The sequence below is a fragment of the Mytilus trossulus genome, chromosome 8, assembly GCF_036588685.1.
Source record: "Mytilus trossulus isolate FHL-02 chromosome 8, PNRI_Mtr1.1.1.hap1, whole genome shotgun sequence".
Lineage (NCBI taxonomy): Eukaryota > Metazoa > Mollusca > Bivalvia > Mytilida > Mytilidae > Mytilus > Mytilus trossulus.
In genome coordinates, this window is record NC_086380.1 from 70869092 (window position 1) to 70896399 (window position 27308).

General features: G+C 32.7%; 1 protein-coding gene across 5 annotated transcripts in view; it reads left to right on the forward strand.

Annotated features, from left to right (window-relative positions):
• Positions 1–1729: 1729 nt before the first annotated feature.
• Positions 1730–27308, forward strand: part of LOC134681357 (TRPL translocation defect protein 14-like) — a 37788-nt gene continuing 12209 nt past the window's right edge. For all 5 annotated transcript variants that reach the window (XM_063540952.1, XM_063540953.1, XM_063540951.1 and 2 more), the window contains exons 1-7: positions 1730–1899; positions 13051–13118; positions 14786–14823; positions 15428–15465; positions 23767–23895; positions 25420–25619; positions 26606–26683. In XM_063540952.1, the coding sequence (XP_063397022.1) occupies positions 1758–1899; positions 13051–13118; positions 14786–14823; positions 15428–15465; positions 23767–23895; positions 25420–25619; positions 26606–26683 (693 nt within the window). In that variant the 5' untranslated portion in view covers positions 1730–1757. The remainder of the gene's footprint in view (positions 1900–13050; positions 13119–14785; positions 14824–15427; positions 15466–23766; positions 23896–25419; positions 25620–26605; positions 26684–27308) is intronic.

The following is a 27308-nucleotide window of genomic DNA, read 5'->3' on the forward strand; positions in this document are numbered from 1 at the left end:
AATTGTCTATCTACATGTTAACCAGTCAGTGTACATTTCCAACAGTCTGACAACACGTCCACCAATTTTTGCATGTGTCCATCAATCTGTCTGCTTGTCTACCTTACCATCCGGTCTATATTTCTACCATACTGTGCCTGCATGTCCATCAGTCATCAGTCCGTCTAAATTTTTACCCGTTTGTTTTTCCTTTTTTGTTTGTCTGATCGTCTTAATCTTCAACAGGCTGTCCTGACATTTACATGCATTTTCTTTTACCTGACAACGTTAACTTACTACATGTAGTTGCAAATTGTATACTCTATACTAATACCCTCATGCTCTGAAAAGCTTAACAGTTTTCGTTGGAAGGGGAGGGGGTTATTATCATCTAAGGAACATTTTCAGTATATGTTTCGCCACAATTCACGTTGCAGGTTTAGTTTTTCTGAAAACTGACTAGTATAACGGGTAAACTTGTACTTCAATGAAACAAATTAAGCTTCAAAATTAAACTTTAGATATAGTTTTATCTATCTCCGGTTGAAAAACTGTCTTTTCACAACCATCCTAAATAGACATGTTTTCGTAGTTAATGTTTGTCCCTGCATGATGTTTTTATATGAACTGTAGCATTGTCTCATACATAAAAAAATAAAAAAACAAATCGTTCGTAATTGTTTTGTTTTATTACAAGGGGGGTGGGGGAATTAAGTTCTCCGAGGCGGTCTATATAGGGGAAAATTGGCCTGATCCTAGCTTCACCCATCACGCTGAGGGGGAAAAGTCATGTCAATTTTTCCAGGGGAGGGGGGTGGAGTTGGATCAAACCAGTTTCCCCACCAAGTGGGGAAGAATGGCTATAGGACGGCACCGGCTTTGGAAATTGTCCACTGTCAGTATATTATATCCAGATTTAGGAATTGTACACTGTCAGTATATTATGTCCCAGAATTTGGAGTTCTACAATGTCAGTATATTATGCTCCAGATTTTGGGAATTCACGGTACACTGTCGATTTCTATATAACTTTTTTATTTCTCAGACAAATGTTTAAATTATTAAGCTTTTTAACTTTAATCTGAATCGTTTATACAACAATTACAAAATGATTAAAACATCTTTATAAGATTCGCACTACAAGTTATGTTCGACTATGTCTTTTCATTTAAAGATTGTTTTCAAAAGGAAAAATATTTAGATATCATTTATTTTAAGAAAAGCCTGGCAGTCCACGTGTAGATTAAGAATCAATGCTTACCCTTGATATACATATCTTAGTGCTACTGTTAACATTGTACAGTTGAAGATAAGCGTCAATTTTTACTGAATTGAACGCTCTGTCGGAATATTTCTAGCACCTGTCAGAATTTTAATAGTTTAGATGAATCTCCCAAATATGTTTGGACGAAAACACAAGAAAACTGAAAAAAACATGTATTGATAAGTTGTTGTTTACATTTCAATTTCCCATTTCCTTTCCCAATCCCATTTCCCATTCCCATTTCCTATTCCCATTTTCATTTCCCATTCCCATTTCCTGTTATCCCATTCCAATTTTCATTTGTCCCATCCAATTTCCATTTCCATTTTCCCATTTCCCGCTCTCATCCATTCCTTGAGGGTAAATCTTATGGAAATAAAAGATATTCTATAATATTCTATTCTATTCATTCCAAATATTATTCAATTTTCGCGAACTCAAGAACTAGCGCCAATTCTTAAATTCGTTTTGTCGGCCTAAGGATCCGTAAAATACAGTTCTGAAATTATTGTTGATGTTTCGATATTCCTGTCGTCTACTATCAAATGTGTGTCAACATCAATTACAGCTGACAAAGGGTTTCCAGGAGGCTGCAATAATGTCTCAAGACATCGGACATAATAAAAACAAAGTCTACAAAGTGGTGTTAACTGGAGGTATGTCAGAGTGTCCTTATTTTTGTGTAATCTTGTAAAACATGATATTTATGTTATACCTTCGCGCGCACGTGGTCTGAAATTATGCATGCTAAATAGTCTAGCTATGCAACCTTGCAGTAACATTTACTTTTAAATTGATATTTACATACGTAACAAATGAGGGTCTCTATTTATGGTGTTTAAAATCATTATGTTTACTTGTTAACATTATTTATATATTTTACATTTATATTATCATGCTTATGAGATTATCCAAAGACATGTATAATTTCTGTTCTTGCATATTGCCTACTAGTCCAAATAATTATGATGTCTTAAAAGGCTATTATGATTTTTTTCTTTGACGCCTTACTTAGTCGAAGTATTTAAGGCGTCAAAGAAAAAAATTATAATAGCCTCTCAAGACGTCATAATTATATGGACTAATTGCCTATCGGTCTTCTTCTTCCAATAATTGACTTTAAGCTCTCGTAATGCAACACTCTACTTTGATGTTTCCATATAAACATCCATGTAACGTGACATCCTTGGTTACTATGTTATCTGTTCTTGTATAGATTTTAATACAAGTTCCACATGTTATCTGTTCTTGTATAGATTTTAATACAAGTTCCACATGTTATGTGGGGGTCCCGCTTACTGTTTTGTCAGATTTCCGTCAGTGTTCTCCCCAGGCCGATATGACGCTGCGGTGCCGCAGCGCCTTCATAATATTTTTGTAGATCCCGCAGCGTCTTAATTGGCCGTTGTCCCTTAATACTTGATCCCGCAGCGTGTTAATTTTCACATTTTCATTATAAATATTGGTTAAAATTGACAAGTTGCTGATCACCGCTGAGAGGTCAGTCAGTGTTGCGCAATAACTGATACTGAAGTCTGAACAAGTTTTACCTGAGCCACGCTTATCTCAGCCTTATCGGATTATGTTATCATGTAATAGCGTAAATGATTATTAAAACGATAGATATGTGTAGAATAATATTAAAACAAATAAAAACTGCAGTGCAGAAATTAAAGAAATAGATCGCAAATACATTGTATTTTCGCATCGTGTGTGCGTGATCACTTGACCATTTACATAACGGATTTTTTCATTGGTCGAGAAGAAGAATCTATTTTAACACGACCAATGAACGCGCTGATTACATGTGATTAATTTGAATACACATGGATAAAGATATTTACGATGAAAATTATGAATGAGAGTATTTGTAGATGAAAAAAATTTAAATAAACTTTGATTTAAGATAACTAGGAGTAATTTATTTAAATAGAAAGTGATAAAAAGTTGCTTGCAAGGTAAATTCGTCTCAAACTCGTGTTTTTAGAAATAAATTGATCATTGAACATCGATCGTAAATCCGTGCGTCTGGAAATATGTGATAATCAACACGACCGGGTACTAATTCGCTGCAGCTTCTGTATAATGTCACTAGTAAATAATTTCAATGCTTATAGCTTTAACAAATTTGTAAAGTTTCGTTAATATCTACCTGCCAAAGATAGGTTTTAAGAATAATACACACGGAAGGGAGTAATGTCAAACTACGGAAACTAGTCAGCTGTTCATTAAAACATTTTTGTTTTAAAAAGTTGACTGTTGTATACCAAGTATCTTAACCGTAATTGGTTTTATTAATTCTGAATGAACATGCTCTCTGCTAATAACAAAGAGTTGACTTCTAAGCTAAAGGCAGATGATGGAAGTAGATTTTTTTTCAACCAAATGACTTCTAATAAAAGGGGGAATATAACTTCCTCTACACTGACAGTATAAGCAGATGTCATTGCTTCTCCTACCAACAGAACTAAATATTTAGCAAGTGATAACAGCAAGCACCTGTCTCTGGTTTCAATGACATGGCTGCCTGAGTTTTTCATAGCTTATAATTGTGAAAGGGAGTATAGGCAAAAGTTATTGTACATTAGTTGTAAGAGGGTTTTTTCAACCCTATTAAAAGAGGATAAAGACAAAATTGAGGAACAGACTGTCCAACAAAATAACACTATCTTGAAACAATATAATCCCTAAAAGGAGCAGAGAGTATAGAGATGAATATTTATATTTTGATTTCTTTTATAATTGACGGAATATGAAAAACTTTTGTGTTTAAAATCATTTTATTTCATATACATTCTTGTACTTTATACTCTGCATTATTAAACACATAACACAAAACATTATTATTCATATAGCATGTCATGATTTATAACTGATTGCTTCAGATCACACAAGTTCATCCTAAAAAAAGAGTTACGCGCCCTTGAATTTTGCGCCTTCAAAAAATCCTGGGGAGAACACTGTCCGTATCCCCCTTACACTATGTCCTTAAGCAATTCTCATATTTTTGTCATTTTAATTCCTGCGTCCCGTTAAACCTCATTTCCCGTTCTCAGGACACAATAATATGACTTTCACATGTTCATGATGTCACGCTAAAAAAAATCGGCAATCCCACATCAGGCTTAGACCCCAATGAGCATGATGAGACCCACTTATATTTGTTGTCTTGTACATCACAACCTGCATTATTCCAGAGGCCACTTTCAGATGGTTGAGGTTGACTATCCTGCCATACTTTAAATTACGGAGTGCACACATCGTGCCACATGTCAATTACTAAAAAAAAACTCGGTAGGTGAAATTTATATACAGTTGCAAATAAAAATATATCATTCAATTTAATGACAGAGCTGAGCTCAGGACAGAAACCTTACAGTTGGACAAGTTTTTTGTTCTGTCTATCCAGCTTTTCCCTTCTTAGACCATGTAGACTTAAGTAACTGCCACTAGGAACCAAACATTACATAAGTGCAATCATCACACTAAGATATAATCAAAAGGTGGCATGCATATAGATCAAATAACTGTTTTGCAATAAAAAATGTACACGATTTTGGGCTCATTTTGAAAAATACAAATCAAACTCATATAGCTATTAAATAACAGATAATTATTCAATTTTTTATTCTTGTAACCTTAAACGTGTTAAATAATCTGTTGCCAAGAAAATACTTCAATTATTTCAACTGATCAATTAATGTTTTCAATATCATATCTAACATGTCTAATGCCCATGTTGTACTATGTTTTAAGTGGTGCTTTTAATAATGCATAAAAGGGTTAAAAAGAATCATAAAATAAACCACCCAAACTACAAACATTCTTTAATTTACATACTGTATTCTGAAATTAAAAAAAAAAATATGGTCATGCATACAACAATGATAGCCAGACTTGGTGCAGACACAAAATATGACCAGGTTAGACATTAATAGATGTGTTTGATCATAATGTTGATGTGTCATGAAAGTAAAGCAATCAGAAACTTTATTCTTTGTTAAACATGTTAAAGATAATAAAAGTAACATTGCATATATATATTTGTTGCATATAATAACTTAAAAGTTATAGATAGCTCACCTTGAAACCTTATTTTTAAAAATAGAATAGTCTATATGTATTAAGCATTCAAGGTTAAATTGCAATCTTATCCATTTATGATATAATATGGACAGCTATGTAGGCTATTATCGAAAATATTATTATTACATTAGTTCTGTTGTTTATTTACAGTATACACATGATAAACAGCCAATTTTTGTTATGAAGTTCTAATGACAAGTTGGATAGGGGTTTTACTATGTTTACAGAATAGGGAATGAGGACAAAAGTTGCAGAATTAAGGGCAAAATAAAAAAGAATCTGTGAAAATTAGTAAAAAAAGAAGGAGAAGAATGCTTAATTGAGGTGTTCAAATATAAAGAATAGATTAATAATGGTTTATAAGAAGTACATGTAATGAATAAAATGAAGGATTCTTTGAACGTTTTGTGTCTCCCAAAATATTTTACCTATATTGAAAGACGTGCATAGTTTTAAATAAAAAGGATACAAATTGTTTAGTTTACATGGTCTATGAAATCTTGTAAGATTTTCATTGCTTTTTTTTTGCTAAATACATGAAATAGGTGCAATTTGGGTACTTGGTGCACTTTGGGTACAGTACTCGGCGTACTCTCACATTATATGTTAAGAAAATTTCTCCAGTATACTTCACATTTTCATTTTGTTTGGTTTGTTAAAGTGCCAAATTGTTCTTTTATATGTAAGCTTGGTAAGCCTAGTTCTTCAGAGGTGAATTTAAAGGGTTTTTCAGAGCCCCCTCTTTTTCTGGGAAAAAAATTTGGTTGATTATATAGGGAATAACTGAAGCATGACTGGAGCGGCCCCCTCTTAGGCAGTCAGTGGGCCCCCACTTAAAATTTCTGGATCCTCCCCTGTTCTTGCTTTAAAATACTATGTGAAGGATACATGTCCTAAAATATAGAGAAATGAAGTGCCATGAAGTTCTTCTATACAAGTCACATTATGATAAAAATCAAACCTCTCCTTAACTTGCTATGGGTTACATTTTTGTATTTGTACATTTGACATACCAGAAAATGGGAGGGCTGAGGTTTGATTTTAAATCAGACTGTAAAAGTTATTGTTTTTGGATGTGTTATTTATAAAACATTCTATATTTGAACCAAACCAAATTTTGCTGGACCTTTGCCAAGGTCAGACTGGTTTGGGAATTTGTAAATCTGTGTTTGTCCTAAACAGTTATTTAACATTAATGGATATAGGTTTATAGATTATTAAATATAATGAGAACATATTAACAGGTACATTCTGTCAATAAATCTGTTTATATATATCTCCATGACCGAATCAGTGGCTGATGATAATAATGATGAAAGAAAGCAATCTTAAGGTCTGGAAATCAATACACAAATTAATTTCCATTAAGTATAGATTACATTTTCCACATGACATGAAGCTGGAAAGCTGTAAGTGCATTACAGCTAATTTCCTAATGCATGTAAAGCAAGACTTTGGTTAGCTTGCTTTCTGAATCTTTGTTTGTATATTGTTCAATTGTGATTGGGATTTAAAGTCCAATAAAATTTAAATATATGATATATACAAATTAAAATATTGAAGATAGCAATGTTAATTACAAAGCTAGAAATAACATTTATACAAGCAGAGCAAGAAAGACTACCTTACCTAAGTTTTACTCTACAAGCATTAGACTGTAAGATATGCGAGACAAAGAACAAGTGTATGAATAAAGAGAAAGGAGTAGGTCCGGTAAGGACTCATTTTGGCCTCAAATTTCAGTTTCATCTGACGAAAGATTTTGACCACTTTTTAAACACTTAAGTGTCTATTTCACTTGAGTCAATTGGTTTTTGTGAAAGATTTTAACTAATTTAGTCATTAAAAACGATCCGATTCAAGCCCAAATATGAAAAATCTCTCAAATATGCCAAAAAACGTCACTTTTCAGATGGTTTTTGTAATAAATGAGAGGGGCCGCATCCGTGTTCATCCACAACCTTTATATATGTTATGTATTATCATAAAATACAACTTACATTTCAATATTAAGGATGAACACGAATGCGGCCACTTTCGTTTTACACGGAAACCATCTAAAATTTAACTAGAATGATAGAATTTTGAAGATTTCAGTAATTTAGCATGACTTAATGGTGCTACAACCAGATATATGTGCATTGTATTGTCAAAAACAGCCCATATTTATGTAGCAGAAGCATTCAACTGTCCAATAAATAACTAAAAGTTTACATTTTAACAATTTTGTAAAACTTATATTTTGGGGCCAAAAAGGGGTCTTACTCCTTTGTTTGTTAGTTGTAAAACCAATTTCAGCACCCTTTGCTACATGTATATAATAAATATTGCTACCAGCTCTATCATTTGTCTATTTGGTGTAGGAAACCAGAGTATTTATAAGAGCTACAGCTACCTGACTACTAGCATCGATAACTGACCTTCACAGAAAAACTAGCAAACTTAGATATAAGTTGAACACACCTCCCCACATGTCCGGTTTAAAATCCCAGAAATCACCCCATATATAGTTGACATTGTTGATTTATGGTACCCACCTCCCCAGAGATTTGGGGTATATTTTAATTGATGCATGCTTGAAACACTATAAAACTAGAAATGACATCTAGAGGGCATATCTAGGGTATCCCAACAATAGGAAAGTGTCTGTCACTACCTGACAAGGTCATCATTAGTTTCTTTAAGGACTAAGAATTTAACAAGAAGTACTGCTCTGATGCTGACCATATAGATGTTGTTCTCAATTGTTGAGAATAGCATTGTACAACCTAGTTTAATGATTGTACATATGCATGTTGGGAGACTTTTTTAGTTGACCAATTTATGGTTAAAGACTGACAATAACATCTAGCACAAAATCATGGAAAAGACATGAGAAAAGTATCTTAAGGAAGTTTAATCAACTTTAGGGGCCAGCTGAAGGACGCTTCCGGGTGTGGAAATTTTTCGCTACGTTGAAGACTTGTTGGTGACCTTCTACTTTTGTTTTTTCTATGGTCGGGTTGTTGTCTCTTTGACACATTTCCCATTTCCATTCTCAATTTTATTATGATCTTAAAAATTGTAAACCAACTTTAACAATTGTTGATCATGTTGATAGCTTATATTCATTCATTCTACTTATCAGGTTGCACTATTGACAAAATGATTGATTTACATCAGGATGTCAAGTAATGTAAGATTCCTCAGATTTTACCTAAGGCTTTCTCAAAATTTCAATTTCTCTTAATGAAACTAATGCAATATTGATTTGGTCAATGTATTGTGTCTTGGACAATGTTGGGAAAGCAATGTATTCATCTTACATCAATCCAATTCATTTTCAAAATATATTCTTAAACAAGGAATTATTTAAATTTTATTGGAATAATTTTGATTTCTGGAAAATGAATAAAAAATGTATTTAAAAAGTTACTCCAGATTCAAATAATTCCTTGTTTTAATGGGGAATTTAAGGTGGTACCAAACACCTTCACTTAAACGAGTTTGGCTCGTTTAATTTTCATAAAATTTTGACAAAGTATTTACTTTGACCCTTTGACAAAAATATAAAATAATCAAAAAATTTGAAGCAACCATTTTCTCAGAAAAATTACACTGGTCATGCTGGTTATATCATGTATATATAGCAGTTTGACAAACACTAATTTTAATCATTGAAAATCTTAATATAACATTACATCATTAAAACGTAAAGCTGATTTTACAGAGTTATCTCCCTGTAGTGTTAGGTACCACCGTAACAAAGAAACAAACATCAATTGCTGTAATGTAAACTGAAGACACCTTCATTAAAACCATACTCTGGAAAATTGTAAGATCTTGGAATGTAAGGATGTACTTAGGTGAGGTTTTGGAATAAGTGTCAAATGTGTGTTTTTTTATACGATACAATGTATATTTTTTTGCCCCATAACACCTATTTATCTTTTAACATAAGACTTACTAGATCATAAAAGACCATTTGACAAAATTTAAGCAGATTCTTGATTTTCTTTTCTTTGATTTGAGACCCAGAAAATACCAAGCAAATATAAGGTAAAAGTCCGAGCCAGCCTTTTCCTGCCATATTTTAAAAATCAAATATTTGAAAAGGAGCTCCATGACCTATCAATATTTTTAGCTCATTTCGATCCTTAACTTATACTCTTCCAGCTTAAATTATCATGTTAAATCAGCTTTTATGTTTGAAATATGTCTGTTGATTTAGGTTTTGGATTGGTGGACAGATATTTGTGACGGTTACTGAAAAATAGCTTGATAAGTTATTTTGGTGTAATAAGTTGTAAACCTTTCATTCAATGCTTTTCAAATATTAATATGTTGTAACTGACAACAAAATGGAGGTTAAGGTGGTACCTAACACTACAGGGAGATAACTCTTTAAAGTCAGCTAAACGTTTTAATTACGTTGTGTTGTAAAGGGAATATTAAGCTTCTCACTGATCAAATTTGTGTTTGTCAAATTGCTTTATAACCAGTGTAATTTTTCTGACAAAACAGTTGGTTCAAAATTTTTGAAATTTTAATAGTTTTGTTTAAGGGTCAAAGTAAATACATTGTCCAAATTTTATGAAAATTAAACTAGCCAAATTAATTTTAGTGAAAGTGTTGGGTACCACCTTAAGTAGTTTGATATTGACAAATTTCACTTCTGTCATTAATGAGTTATGGCCCTTATTTGGTTTAAAAACCTGGTTCACTGACAGTTTGGCAGCCCCTTGTGTTACTAAGGTTATACCAATATAATCTAATTTGGATGTTACACGTCTTCTGATTGGCTGACGTTCTTTTGTTATGAGCCCATAGATATAATTTAGTCATGTGACTGTGACGTCATCAATGTTTTTTCATGGTTTTCTAAGGTTTAAAATGGAATTTAGAATTAATGCTAATGCAGTAGTATTCGGAAACAAGGCCCTTATCTCTCCTATATATCTAAACCACTTTCAAAGCCGCTTCCTGCTCATCTGTCAATTTATAAGTAATGACTTATATTTTATCTGTCTATTCGAAATAACATAAAAAATGTATTGCTCACTGTTAAATAACCCGCTACGCGTGTTATTCAGTGTGCACCAAATTTTTTATGTTATTTCTTCATAGACAGAAAAAGTATTACATTCATTCCTGAAATATAAATGACTTATAAAAATGTATAATTATTAAATATACATGACAAAATGACATTTTTTGCAAAAACAGCTTTATTTTTCTACCAATTTGATTGTCTCCCTTGAAATACAGTGTTTAGGTTTTATTCCAGAATTTCTCTCAATGAGTAATTGTTTTACATATCATGTTTTGTAAAAAGATAAAATAGTATATGTGCTCTATTCTCTCCATAATGAAATTACTTTTATAGCTGAATTCTAAAAAAATGCAAGTGTTAATAAAGTTTCATCATTTTGTCAATGTATCTTATAAATTTGTTCTAATTTGCCAAAAATTTCTTGTTATGTAAAGTGAGCTGATATTCAGACACTTGGATCAACCGGAACCGGGGCTATTACAACACTCCCCCCTTTTAAACAATTTGTGTAGAGCATGCTATATTGCATGCTTACCTTAATTAATTAATATTATATGAACATGATCAATATCAATTAACATAGAAAAGCATCAATTGATTTTTATATAAGGAGCCCTAATTAACTGTTTAGTGAAAGAAGTTTTATGTTCATAATCAAACCTTATAAAACTTTTAACCTGCCTCGTCAAAGGCTTGACTTATTTGTCCTGATAGAAAAATTTTAAGTAAAAATCTTATGCCTACATTTTGTTTTCTACATATTGAAGGGATGATTTCAGTTTGTTTTGTATTTTGATAAGGATCAGTGTCGGATCCAGAAATTTTCACAAGTAGGGGCCCACTGACTGTCTAAGAGGGGTCCCGCTCCAGTCACGCTGCAGTGATTCCGTATATAAGCAATCTAATTATACCCCCGCTTTAAAAAAGGGGGGTATACTGTTTTACCTCTGTCTGTCCATCAGTCCGTCCGTCAGTCCGTCCGTCAGTCCGTCCGTCAGTCAGTCCATTTTTCTCAGGAACTACACATCCACCCTTTCTGTAATTTGGTATCAACATTTATATATGTCAGCCATACCGTGTGATGCGTTTTCAGATTCATCATTCATCGACTTCCTGTTTACCGAACACTTGTATGATTTTACACATGATAGCCAAGTTGAAAATTTTCGTCACATTTTTCTCAGGAACTACAATACAAGGATTTCTGAAATAAGGTTTCAGGGTTTATCTAAGTCAGCTATACCGTGTGATGCGTTTTCAGATTGATCACTTGACAACTTCCTGTTTACCGAACACTTGTATGATTTTACACATGATAGCCAAGTTGAAAATTTTCGTCACATTTTTCTCAGGAACTACAATACAAGGATTTCTGAAATAAGGTTTCAGGGTTTATCTAAGTCAGCTATACCGTGTGATGCGTTTTCAGATTGATCACTTGACAACTTCCTGTTTACCGAACACTTGTATGATTTTACACATGATAGCCAAGTTGAAAATTTTCGTCACATTTTTCTCAGGAACTACAATACAAGGATTTCTGAAATTTGGTTTCAGGGTTTATCTTAGTCAGCTATACCGTGTGATGGGTTTTCAGATTGATCACTCGACAACTTCCTGTTTACCGAACACTTGTATGATTTTACACATGATAGCCAAGTTGAAAATTTTCGTCACATTTTTCTCAGGAACTAAAATACAATGATTTCTGAAATTTGGTTTCAGGATTTATCTAAGTCAGCTATACCGTGTGATGCGTTTTCAGATTCATCACTGGACAACTTCCTGTTTACTGAACACTTGCATATTTTTACACTATTGATATTATCCACTTGCGGCGGGGGTATCATCAGTGAGCAGTAGCTCACAGTTTCACTTGTTTTTTCCCAAAAAGGGGGGGGGGGGCAGGGCACCCTGGGCCCTCCCCTTATATCCCCTCTGAGGATGTGTTGTAGGGTGTTAGCAATTTGAATGTCTGCTGTTCTGCCACCTTCTGTTTGATGATATCTTGTAATCACTCATTGTACAAGGGTCACTTTCTAGCTGTCGTGCAACGAGTGAACACTCAACTTTAACTTTTGATGTGCATGTATATACATTGATATTTTTACTGCATTTAATTTGCCAGAACACACATGTTTGAGGTGTAGGTCAGAGCACCTGGCCTTGGAGACGGGATTGAGCACTTGGCATCCACTGACACAGGTTTCTAGAGAATTTTGGTCGATTATATCGTTTTATCTCTAGTTGTTCCTGGCCGGCCCCAGCCGTCTATGAAGGGGTGCATTTAGTTGGAAGTTTGGTTTTGGTGTATTTAGGATAATACGTACATTTGAATTGTTTGATGTTTGAATATGCATTGTAATTGTAATAATGATGACAATAATATGTGTAAATATTTATAATACAATCTGGCGTCCATCGATCATGACGGGCTGTCGGCAAACTAAGATTATGTTTGCGTTGTTTATATTTGCCACGAGTATGTAGTTAATACAATACCTTACAGTCATGACAGTAATGTTAACAAAGTAATGCAAAGATTATTTTTTTTAATTAAAAAAATGCCAATATTAAATGACTTTTAAAAAGCGATTGTTGTGAACATTCAAGCAACTAGATGACACTTTTTACTGTGGGGAAAAGTTTGTAATTTTTGCTGCATTTTTGATTTACTTAATATTTGTAGGTCCTTGTGGAGGCAAAACAACCGGCCAGGCCAGACTTAGTACATTCTTTGAAAGTTTAGGATGGAAGGTATGTTTATGCTTGTTTCTGAAAATGCATAAGATATTTAACTTCAAACATGATGAACAATGATGAGAATAATATTCAGAGAAATTTTAGAAATTCTGTTAATGTGATAGAAGGTGGGTTATATTTTTATCATAGTTTTGGAGCAAATATTTACATTTCATAAAAAAAAAAAGTATTCTTATTATTAACAATCTAAATGATTGTGAAAGGAAAAATGTCTACAATGTAGTGTTGAAGAAAAATAAAGAAACTGAAGAAGATCAATGGACGAAATGTCTTTAATGGTTTATTATTAATCTACAATAATGTAATATATATATGTTTCAAGGAAAAAAATGGTTAAATGAACAGGCTTGTTAAAAAAAACGGGGGAAAAGTCAGAACTTAGAATGAAAAAAGCCATGGGTTCAGAAAACAGTCCACACAACATAGGAAACTTAAACTACAGCTAAATATATCCCTCTTTAGGCCAACAGAAATTCAAGTGGTAACCAAGAGTCCAAGACAATATTTTTGCTTAACAATCATGCAACATTGTGGGAAAATTAAGATGCCCAGCTCAAACTTTAGGGGTTGACATGAACTACTTTGCCCAAGCAAATTTTTCTATCACTGCCCTTTACCTTTGAAATTCTGCAGCTACTTATTATATTAGACTGCTTTGGAATAAGTTTATCTGGAATCAATATGAAAACTCAAAGAAAATGATGGAAAAACACGTCAAACATTGTCAAATCAAAAATAGATTAGATGTAAAAACTGTTTGTTTGGAGCGTTGGTATCATATTTTATTTGTTTAACCCTGTCTAGTTGTTTCACCTCAAGTTTGATAAACATTATGTTATATCCTGAAATGTACATGTTTTGTCATTTGTCACATAAACTTTCATTCCATTATTTCAGAAAAAACATACAACATGTATGAATTATCACATACAAAAATAACATGTGGTCTCCCATAGAATATCGGTTTGTAGCCTTGTAGGTCATGTTATCAAAATGTACTTGCTAAATGGCAGGACATTATCATAGATTTAATTGTAACAGAATCATGTCAAACTTGTCAAAATACAAACTTTCAGAATTGCTTTTCATACCCAAAATAATTCATGATGATATATAGTTTTATGCAAATTTCCAACTTTTAATTTTGTTTACAAATTCTCTTTGACTTCAAATTTATACTGATAAATGGAACTCTAAGCTGATCGATCAACCAGTTTGGCCAAGTGGAACTAGAAATTGAAAAAATTGACAAAAATACACAACCTTCATGACCTTGGGGACGACATCAAAAGTTCAATGTAGGATACAAAACTTAATTCAAATAGTTTTTTCACTGACCCCATCCCCTCTCTTAACTTAATTTGGGAAACATTGATTTACCTAAATGGATATAAGAAAAATCAATTTTAGATTAACAAAACTTGCAGCAATGTTCCCCCCCCTCCCAACCCACAACCCCAACCTATTTGATTTAAGTTTTTTGTCATACATAGATCTTTTGATGTCGTCCCTTAAAGACACCATTTATAAAGATATAGGAAGATCAATGAAGATGTGGTATGAGTGCCAATGAATAACTCTCCATCCATATGTCTGACACCAAATTTCTTACAAAATAATAACAATATTAGACTTAACATAAATATTTTGTTTGCATACAGGTTTACAGAGCTCCAGAAACAGCTTTGGTTTTAATGAGGTACATATTACTTATTAATTTTGAAATCCATTATTTTTATCTTGCTCTTAAAGACATAAAAGATGATTAAAATTATGGGATGTTCTCTGAGATTAATGCTTATGCTCAGTAAAAGATAATGACAAATTTAATGCATACATTTGTACCCATGTTAAAAAGAGTATAGAGCATGGCACGAAGGAACTATTTCTTAAGTGAATCGATTGATATATATATGTGCATATGCCAGAAAAGGGTTTGTCACCCAATCTATTTGATTTAAGCTCCAATGCAGTTATACTACTGTAAACTCAGAAATTATTGTGTGCATTTATTATTGCTATTTTGTCATTTTAGACTAAATGTGATTTTAATTTTTGAGATACATTTTGTACTTAGAAAAATCCTGTTTGATTCATAAAATAAATTTAAAAATGTGAGTTTTCATTATTGCAATGATAATCCTTTCGCAATAATAAAAACATCCAATAATTTCGGAATTTACAATATTATAAATGTAAGATGGAGAGCTTAGTATTTATTTGTATATTTAACATAAAGGAGATATTTACAGTCATTCTAAAATTAATATGAGACTTTAATCATAGTAATGGTTTTGTTTCAGTGGTGGTGTCAAGTTTACAAATCTGTCTAAATTAGAGGGTGAGTAGAAATACTGTTTGATAATTCCATGTTATATTGATGTTGACTTGAAGGGGTCGTCACTGTACATGCTATACAAAATGCAGTTTCAAGGCTTTGAAATATTTATCAGGTTGATTAAGACATCTAAGTTTAACAGCACCATGCGCGTAGCTACGTTTACATCAAAACGCCCGGGTGTACACTTGAATTTGGTTAAACAAAATATTTTCATCTAGATATTATTTAAAGAATTGGTTTACAGTCAACATTCTAGGTCTTTTTTCAATTGCTTGTAATTTCGAATAAAAATGACAAAATTGGTGTCATATTTACATATTTTTTCATTTTCTGTCAAAGTCTAAATCTACCGTGATTTCTATACTCGCTTTCCTTTTTAAAGCAATTCCTTATGTACTTAGATTCGAAATGTGGTTTGCAACTGTGTAGATATAGGTTCAGTATGTGGTTAAAGTTTTAATATATCAATAATTTTGTCAAACCGTCGTATGCTTTTACGATAGCTGGGAAAAAAAACCTGTTTATGGTCAAAAGAGTATCCAGCGCATCATGACGAAATTATATATGATGAATTTTCCAGTAATTTATGGATTTTCAAAAGAAATTTCTTGAAGTATTTACATTCTAAGGTCAAAATTTGGTACATATAACATATTTGTAGTTAATGAAACTTTCTTGAAGGAAAACGCGTATAGCGCAAGAATAAACTTCCATCCTGGTATCTATGATGTCTAGTTAATTTACATGATAAATTTATAAACCTCCATATTTTGTCATGAAACTTGTGCAGAAATTAAATAAAAATATTTGATTTGTTTAAATCCTGTAAGGGACTGATAAATGAATTAACCTTTTGCGGGGAGAAATTTCAGGCGAGAACCAGGGTTCTATTTACACATTTTAATATTACACCTTAACAACTAAGAAAATTAATCATTTCATGTTCATTTACGATTCTAAATAAACAATGAATAGATTAAACATAAAAAAATAACAATTTTGAATCTATAGAATGTTGTTACATGCAGGAACTAATTAGGAAGAAATATAAGAAGTTAGCAATATCCTTTAACTCTACTTTCCGCTATATAGATGATGTTCTTTCACTAAACAATTCAAAATTTGGTGACTATGTGAAACGCATCTATCCCATCGAACTGGAGATAAAGGATACTACAGATACAGTTAAGTCGGCCTCATATCTTGACTAACATCTAGGAATTGACAATGAGGGTCGGTTGAAAACAAAACTTTACGACAAAAGAGATGATTTCAGCTTTCCAGTTGTGAACTTTCCATTTCTAAGTAGCAACATTCCAGCAGCACCTGCATACGGGGTATGTATCTCCCAATTGATACGATATTCCCGTGCTTGCATTTCCTATCATGATTTTCTTGATAGAGGGTTACTGCTCACAAGGAAGCTATTAAACCAAAAGTTCCAAATGCAGAAGTTGAAATCATCTCTTCCTAAATTTTACGGACGCCATGACGAGTTTGTTGACCGTTATGGAATAACCGTTTCAAAAATGATGTCGGATATGTTCCTTGCGTCATGGCTACAGTCCCCTCCCCTTTCATTAGTGTGGCCTACCGAGTTGAACTATTTGCCGGATTTGTGATCGCATAAGCAACACGACGGGTGCCACATGTGGAGCACAATCTGCTTGCCCTTCCGGAGCACCTGAGATCACTTCTGGTTTTTGGTGGGGTTCGTGTTGTTTATTCTTTAGTTTTCTCTGTTGTGTCATGTGTACTATTATTTTTCTGTTTGTCTTTTTCATTTTTAGCCATGGCGTTGTCAGTTTGTTTTAGATTTATGAGTTTGACTGTCCCTTTGGTATCTTTCGTCCCTCTTTTGTTATTGATATGAGTTTTCAATGACAGGAATGGTATGTCATTCTCGATAACTTTAAAACTTCCAGAGGCTTAGCACCCGCTCATCTACTACCAGCTGGTTCATTTACCTGGATCTAATGGGGCCTTTTGGCCCTGACCGAGGTTCGAGCGTACACTTGAAAATGACCTAGCTACGCCACTGAGCACACTCAAACATATAAATAGGGCAATCTGATTGACTTATAAAGGATTTATATCTGTGTATACCAATTTAGTGACATTGTTTTATTCCTGGATTGTTGCGTTGGTGTATTACACCTCTTTCATTATATACTGTGATGGCCAGAATTATTGGTGTCAGAAGCTGAAGTGTCTGTAGAGAACTACAACCTAGATAGAAAACTTGCAAAACAGGTCAATTAAGATCTGGGTCAAAGCACCTGCAAGACAGCTTGAAATTGTAAACTATGTCATTGCATCTTTTGTTAATTAAAGAACACGGAAAAAATCTCAAAGAAAGAAGCATGTAAAATATATAGGGATGAAATTCACAAAAATTACCACACTTTCACTTTATATTGTTTCTGTTTTTTTCATGCTGTGCCCTTTTATAGCTTACTTTATATCATGGGTTTTGCTCTTTGATGAAGGCTGTACGATGATCTATAATTGTTTACATTCTTTTCTTTTGGTTATTGGTGGATGGTTCTATCCTTTGAAATCATATAACAGCTTATTTTGTCGTATATTGCTATCACGTTGGCGTTGTCGTCTGCGTCGTCGTCGTTGTCGTCGTACGAATACTTTTAGTTTTCGCGCTCTAACTTTAGTAAAAGTGAATAGAAATCTATGAAATTTTAACACAAGGTTTATGACCACAAAAGGAAGGTTGGTATTGATTTTGGGAGTTTTGGTCCCAACATTTTAGGAATAAGGGGCCAAAAAGGGCCCAAATAAGCATTTTCTTGGTTTTCGCGCTATAACTTAAGTTTAAGGTAATAGAAATCTATGAAATTTTGACACAAGGTTTATGACCACAAAAGAAAGGTTGGGATTGATTTTGGGAGTTTTGGTGTCAACAGTTTAGGAATTAGGGGCCAAAAAAGGGCCCAAATAAGCATTATTCTTGGTTTTCGCACAATAACTTTAGTTTAAGTTAATAGAAATCAATGAAATTTAAACACAATATTTATGACCACAAAAGGAAGGTTGGTATTGATTTTGGGAGTTTTGGTCCTAACAGTTTAGGAAAAAGGGGCCCAAAGGGTCCAAAATTAAACTTTGTTTGATTTCATCAAGAATTGAATAATTGGGGTTCTTTGATATGCGGAATCTAACTGTGTATGTAGATTCTTAATTTTTGGTCCCATTTTCAAATTGGTCTACATTAAGGTCCAAAGGGTCCAAAATTAAACTTAGTTTGATTTTGTTAAAAAAATAATTGGTTGGGTTCTGTGATATGCTGAATCTAAAAATGTATTTAGATTCTTGATTATTGGCCCAGTTTTCAAGTTGGTCCAAATCGGGGTCCAAAATTAAACTGTGTTTGATTTCATTAAAAAATGAATAAATGGGGTTCTTTGACATGCCAAATCTAACTGTGTATGTAGATTCTTCATTTTTGGTCCTGTTTTCAAATTGGTCTACATTAAAGTCCAAAGGGTCCAAAATTAAACTTAGTTTGATTTTAACAAAAATTGAAATCTTGGGGTTCTTTGATATGCTGAATCCAAACATGTACTTAGATTTTTATACGACCGCAAATTTTGAAAAAATTTTCGTCGTATATTGCTATCACGTTGGCGTCGTCGTCGTCGTCGTCGTCGTCGTCGTCGTCGTCGTCGTCCGAATACTTTTAGTTTTCGCACTCTAACTTTAGTAAAAGTGAATAGAAATCTATGAAATTTTAACACAAGGTTTATGACCATAAAAGGAAGGCTGGTATTGATTGTGGGAGTTTTGGTCCCAACATTTTAGGAATTAGGGGCCAAAAAGGGCCCAAATAAGCATTTTTTTGGTTTTCGCACTATAACTTTAGTTTAAGTTAATAGAAATCTATGAAATTTTGACACAAGGTTTATGACCACAAAAGAAAGGTTGGGATTGATTTTGGGAGTTTTGGTTTCAACAGTTTAGGAATTAGGGGCCAAAAAAGGGCCCAAATAAGCATTATTCTTGGTTTTCGCACAATAACTTTAGTTTAAGTAAATAGAAATCAATGAAATTTAAACACAATGTTTATGACCACAAAAGGAAGGTTGGTATTGATTTTGGGAGTTTAAGTCACAACAGTTTAGGAATTAGGGGCCAAAAAGGGACCCAAATAAGCATTTTTCTTGGTTTTTGCACCATAACGTTAGTATAAGTAAATAGAAATCTATGAAATTTAAACACAAGGTTTATGACTATAAAAGGAAGGTTAGTATTGATTTTTGGAGTTTTGGTCCCAACAGTTAAGGAAAAAGGGGCCCAAAGGGTCCAAAATTAAACTTTGTTTGATTTCATCAAAATTGAATAATTGGGGTTCTTTAATATGCCGAATCTAACTGTGTATGTAGATTCTTAATTTTTGGTCCCGTTTTCAAATTGGTCTACATTAAGGTCCAAAGGGTCCAAAATTAAACTTAGTTTGATTTTAACCAAAATTGAAACCTTGGGGTTCTTTGATAAGCTGAATCTAAAAATGTACTTAGATTTTTGATTATTGGCCCAGTTTTCAAGTTGGCCAAATCCGGGTCCAAAATTAAACATTGTTTGATTTCATCAAAAATTGAATAATTGGGGTTCTTTGATATGCCAAATCTAACTGTGTATGTAGATTCTTAATTTTTGGTCCAGTTTTAAAATTGGTCTAAATTAAAGTGCAAAGGGTCCAAAATTAAACTAAGTTTGATTTTAACAAAAATTAAATTCTTGGGCCTCTTTGATATGCTGAATCTAAACACTTATATTTTTGATTATGGGCCCAGTTTTCAAGTTGGTCCAAATCAGGATCTAATTATTATATTAAGTATTGTGCAATAGCAAGTCTTTTCAATTGCACAGTATTGTGCAATGGCAAGAAATATCTAATTTCACAATATTGTGAAATAGCATTTTTTTTTTTGATTAAGAGTTATCTTTCTTTGTCCAGTATAGTAAGCAAGAAATATCTGCAAGAATTTTTTTAATTGGAGTTATCTTTCTTTGTCCAGAATTAACTTAAATCTTTGTTATATACAATATACAATGTATATTCACTTTTTACTACCAACTGATAAATTTAAATAATCTTTACCATTCAGTGATAACAAGCAGTTTTTTTACATCTTAATATTTTATGATGTATTTAAATGAGTAGTTATTGTTGCAAACTCCATTAGAATATTTTAATTGAAATTAGTTTTGGAATAAGGGAAAGGGGGATGTGATTAAAAAATTGGGTTCAATTTTTCTCATTTGAAATTTCATAAATAAAAAGAAAATATCTTCAAACATTTTTTTGAGAGGATTTATATTCAACAGCATAGTGAATTGTCTAAGAGAAAACAAAAATTTTAAGTTCATTTGAATACATTCATTCTGTGTCAGAAACCTATGCTGTGTCAACTATTTAATCACAATCCAAATTTAGAGCGGAATCCAACTTGAATGTTGTGTCCATACTTGCCCCAACCGTTCAGGGTTCAACCTCTGCGGTCGTATAAAGCTACGCCCTGCGGAGCATCTGGTTGATTATGGGCCCAGTTTTCAAGTTGGTCCAAATCAAGATCTAAAATATTATATTAAGTATTGTGCAATAGCAAGTCTTTTCAATTGCACAGTATTGCACAATGGCAAGAAATATCTAATTGCACAATATTGTGAAATAGCAATATATTTTTTTAATTAGAGTTATCTTTCTTTGTCCAGAATAGTAAGCAAGAAATATCTAATTGCACAATATTGTGAAATAGCAATATTTGTTTTTAATTGGAGTTATCTTTCTTTGTCCAGAATCAACTCAAATCTTCGTTATATACAATGTATATTCACTTTTTACTACCAACTGATAAATTAAAATAATCTTTACCATTCAGTGATAACAAGCAGTTTTTTTTACATCTTAATATCTTATGATGTATTTAAATGAGTAGTTATTGTTGCAAACTCCATTAGAAATTTAATTGAGATTAATTTGGAATAAGGGAAAGGGGGATGTGATTAAAAAAATTCGGTTCAATTTTTATACGACCGCAAATTTTGAAAAAAATTTCGTCGTATATTGCTATCACGTTGTCGTCGTCGTCGTCGTCCGAATACTTTTAGTTTTCGCACTCTAACTTTAGTAAAAGTGAATAGAAATCTATGAAATTTTAACACAAGGTTTATGACCATAAAAGGAAGGCTGGTATTGATTTTGGGAGTTTTGGTCCCAATATTTTAGGAATTAGGGGCCAAAAAGGGCCCAAATAAGCATTTTCTTGGTTTTCGCACTATAACTTTAGTTTAAGTGAATAGAAATCTATGAAATTTTGACACAAGGTTTATGACCACAAAAGAAAGGTTGGGACTGATTTTGGGAGTTTTGGTTTCAACAGTTTAGGAATTAGGGGCCAAAAAAGGGCCCAAATAAGCATTATTCTTGGTTTTCGCACAATAACTTTAGTTAAAGTAAATAGAAATCAATGAAATTTAAACACAATGTTTATGACCACAAAAGGAAGGTTGGTATTGATTTTGGGAGTTTCGGTCCCAACAGTTTAGGAATTAGGGGCCAAAAAGGGACCCAAATAAGCATTTTTCTTGGTTTTCGCACCATAGCGTTAGTATAGGTAAATAGAAATCTATGAAATTTAAACACAAGGTTTATGACTATAAAAGGAAGGTTGGTATTGATTTTGGGAGTTTTGGTCCCAACAGTTAAGGAAAAAGGGGCCCAAAGGGTCCAAAATTAAACTTTGTTTGATTTCATCAAAATTGAATAATTGGGGTTCTTTAATATGCCGAATCTAACTGTGTATGTAGATTCTTAATTTTTGGTCCCGTTTTCAAATTGGTCTACATTAAGGTCCAAAGGGTCCAAAATTAAACTTAGTTTGATTTTAACAAAAATTGAAACCTTGGGGTTCTTTGATATGCTGAATCTAAAAATGTACTTAGATTTTTTATTATTGGCCCAGTTTTCAAGTTGGCCCAAATCGAGGTCCAAAATTAAACATTGTTTGATTTCATCAAAAATTGAATAATTGGGGTTCTTTGATATGCCAAATCTAACTGTGTATTTAGATTCTTAATTTTTGGTCCAGTTTTAAAATTGGTCTAAATTAAAGTGCAAAGGGTCCAAAATTAAACTAAGTTTGATTTTAACAAAAATTAAATTCTTGGGCCTCTTTGATATGCTGAATCTAAACATGTACTTAGATTTTTGATTATGGGCCCAGTTTTCAAGTTGGTCCAAATCAGGATCTAAAATTATTATATTAAGTATTGTGCAATAGCAAGTCTTATCAATTGCACAGTATTGTGCAATGGCAAGAAATATCTAATTTCACAATATTGTGAAATAGCAAATTTTTTTTTAATTAAGAGTTATCTTTCTTTGTCCAGTATAGTAAGCAAGAAATATCTGCTAGATTTTTTTTTAATTGGAGTTATCTTTCTTTGTCCAGAATCAACTTAAATCTTTGTTATATACAATATACAATGTATATTCACTTTTTACTACCAACTGATAAATTTAAATAATCTTTACCATTCAGTGATAACAAGCAGTTTTTTTACATCTTAATATTTTATGATGTATTTAAATGAGTAGTAATTGTTGCAAACTCCATTAGAATATTTTAATTGAAATTAGTTTTGGAATAAGGGAAAGGGGGGTGTGATTAAAAAATTGGGTTCAATTTTTCTCATTTGAAATTTCATAAATAAAAAGAAAATTTCTTCAAACATTTTTTTGAGAGGCTTAATATTCAACAGCATAGTGAATTGCTCTAAGAGAAAACAAAAATTTTAAGTTCATTTGAATACATTCATTCTGTGTCAGAAACCTATGCTGTGTCAACTATTTAATCACAATCCAAATTTAGAGTGGAATCCAGCTTGAATGTTGTGTCCATACTTGCCCCAACCGTTCAGGGTTCAACCTCTGCGGTCGTATAAAGCTACGCCCTGCGGAGCATCTGGTCTCATTTGAAATGAAATTTCATAAATAAAATGAAAATTTCTTCAAACATTTTTTTGAGAGGATTAATATTCAACAGCATAGTGAATTGCTCTAAGAGAAAAAAAAATTTTAAGTTCATTAGAACACATTCATTCTGTGTCAGAAACCTATGCTGTGTCAACTATTTAATCACAATCAAAATTTAGAGCTGAATCCAGCTTGAATGTTGTGTCCATACTTGCCCCAACCGTTCAGGGTTCAACCTCTGCGGTCGTATAAAGCTACGCCCTGCGGAGCATCTGGTTGAAATTTACAACCTATTTATTTATTTCCAGCATACAAATTCCAAGAAAATTTAATCAGGACCATGAAACAGATAGAAGACACATATTTTGAACTTGCCAACACATGTCCACAGAATTGTTTAGTGATCTGTGATAGAGGGATAATGGACGCCTCAGCGTGTAAGTAAACATCAATCAGGCTTATATTCTAGGAACACTAAATAACTAGTATGTACATGTTTTTACAGCTGATTGCATTGAGTGTGTAGGTAAAGGTAGCTTGGTTAGCTTGATTGCTAGCTGAAATGTGAATATGAAGAAGAAGATGTGGTATGATTGCCAATGAGACAACTATCCCGAAAGACCAAAATGACACACATTAACAACTATAGATCACTGTACGGCCTTCAACAATGAGCAAAGCCCATACCGCATAGTCGGCTATAAAAGGCCCCGAAAAGTCAATGTAAAACAATTCAAACGAGAAATCTAACGGCCTTATTTATGTAAAAAATGAACAAGAAACAAATATATAACGCATAAACAAACGACAACCACTAATTTACATGCTCCTGACTTGGGACAGACACATACATAAATAATGTGGTGGGGTTAAACATGTTAGCGGGATCCCAACTATCACCCTAACCTGGGAAAGTGGTGTAACAGTAAAACATAAGAAGGAACTATAAAAATCAGTTGAAAAAGGCTTAACCCTTTAGATGGACAAAAATGCAAGTGGACGTGGACAGGTACTTGTACATCCCGACACAAAAAGACACAATGAAGTCGTTATTAGGTTAGATAAACTACCCTCCTTATAAGAGTAGCTAGACAAACAAGTCTATTTTTGTTTTTGACTTAAATAAGTCGAAACATGTATTTATTATAAAATGCAGTTTCAATTTTAGACTTATTTAAGTCAGAAAATGACAGACTTGTTTAGGTCTATTTATGTTGGTGAAAAAACTTAATGTTACTTTGTGGCCAAACTACACCACCTATGTCAGCAAAAACCTGTATGAGAGTTCACAAGGACTTGAGCTATCTATATTTAATTATCTAATTGGACATCCTTACTAAACACAGATGTTTTACCTCATTAAGTGTGATTCCAGGTGGTAGCATTGTAAGGTTATTAACATTATCTCTGATTTTTTAGACTCTCATTCATATTTTTCTTTAAAAGACAAAGCATTGGCTTTCAATGTTATCATTATTTGATTTAGATGCATGACCTCCTTATAAATATGCGTGGGTCTTGAAGTTAACCAATTTTGATCACTTATCGACTTGTAGGAGTCGATATTTGCAACTTTTTGATTCTGGCCAATTATTTCTTGTTTATCAATATTGGACTTATTCAAGTCGTATTTTGTCTTACATTAAAGGGAGACAAATCCTAAAACTTACAAATTTAGACCTCTATGAGTCAAAAGCAGATTCAGACTTATTTATGTCTGAGCTCTGACTGACTAGTGCTACAGATAACCAGTCTGTCTGTCTGAAGGACTAGGCTTTTTGAAAGGAAAATTAAATGAAACATAAAATGAGGTTCTTATGGGGTAAAAAAAAAATGAGGTGCATATGGGGTAACAAAAAGGTTAACATGACATTACTTCACAATTATTGGTTTGACAACGTTAAAATGAAAGTGAAAGTAAAAGCTAATAATGAATTGTCAATATTATTTGATATTGTTAGATTTACCAACAGAAGACTGGGAGCAGATGAAAGCTGACAACAATTGGAATGAGATCCAGTTAAGAGATAATAGATACAATCAAGTTATCCACATGGTATCGGCAGCACGAGGGGCAGAGATGTTTTACACTGTAGCTGGTCATCAGACTAGACACGAGAGTATAAACCAAGCAATAGAACTAGACCAAATCACAGCTGGGGTATGTTTATATCAAAATAAGGAGATATGGTATGCAGTCTTCACACTTAACCACGACTCCTACAGCAGTGGCTGGAAAAATTGCTTTCGTGCTTGTAAATTCTTCTCTACAAGCCAACAGAATTCAACTAAAATTTTCAAAAAATTGAGCTTCTGTCTTGTGGATTCAAGTTAAGCATATAGGCTGGACCGTATGATTGCCAATGAGAATCTATCCACCAAAGTTCAACTGAAGTGGATGTAGGCCATTATAGGCAAGCGTGCAGGTTTCAACAATGAGAAAAACCCACACAGATAGTCGGCTAGGTTTGTTTGTTGTTTAATGCCTCTTTCAGCACTTTTGTAATATACCTGCATACAAATTTCTATATTTAAAATGCAAATTTTTTTTTTAAACAATGAAGTATAAAAAAATTTCATTAAAGAAGATATCAAAACTAGCAGTCTAATTATTTATAGGAAAACATACATGTTGTTTGCTTGTTGGTTGGTTGCCGTCACTTTGACATGTTCCCAATTTCAATTCTCAATTTAATGAACAGTAGTTTCTGGTTTCTGAATTTTTATGTTGAAAAACTTAATCTCAAAAGAAAAGAAGAGAAAATGTGTTTTGAATTTTTAAAATAAATTTTGTTTTGTTTGTAGGCATGGGTAGGACATCCATATTATGATGTGATAGACAATACTAATTATGTTTTGTAGGCATGGGTAGGACATCTGTATTATGATGTGATAGACAATACTAATTATGTTTTGTAGGCATGGGTAGGACATCCATATTATGATGTGATAGACAATACTAATTATGTTTTGTAGGCATGGGTAGGACATCCGTATTATGATGTGATAGACAATACTAATTATGTTTTGTAGGCATGGGTAGGACATCCGTATTATGATGTGATAGACAATACTAATTATGTTTTGTAGGCATGGGTAGGACATCCATATTATGATGTGATAGACAATACTAATTATGTTTTGTAGGCATGGGTAGGACATCCGTATTATGATGTGATAGACAATACGACTGGATTTGAAGGCAAAGTAATGAGAATGATTTCAGTAAGTATAAAAATGAAAGGATGTGAGATTGTCTGACTGATGTAAAATAAACAATCACACATTCTGACCCATCTAGTTTCAAGTGTGTTCAGATTTTTTTTAAAGAAAAAATAAACCATATCTTTTGCATTACATTCCCATGAGACATAATTGCAAATACCGTAGATTTATTAAGTATCCACAAAAAAATGGTAGCCATGGAAATGATGAATCCACAGTAAACATTTAGTGTAAACTTTTCTGTATTCTTTTCTTTAAATACATAGATTTCATTAAAATTTGTATATCAAAATATTGCTATTATATATTATTATGTACTTAAAAATTCAAGAAGTGGGCAAGGTTCATGTGAACTATTTTTAAAAGTCTGGAATATTTTATGGCTAAAAAGACTACTTTTAGTATAATATGTGATGTGGATGTCTTATATTATAGCAATTATAAATAATGATTTGTTCATTGAAAAAGTATGGGACTAGAATAGAAGCATTTTAAACTTTGAAAAAAAATTATGTCTAATTTAGGCTGTATGTAATAGATTGGGTATAGATACTGGTGATCGACTCAGTACCAACAGTAAAAAGAGGAAGTTCCTTGTCACTGGTGTACTGGATTGGACAGTAAG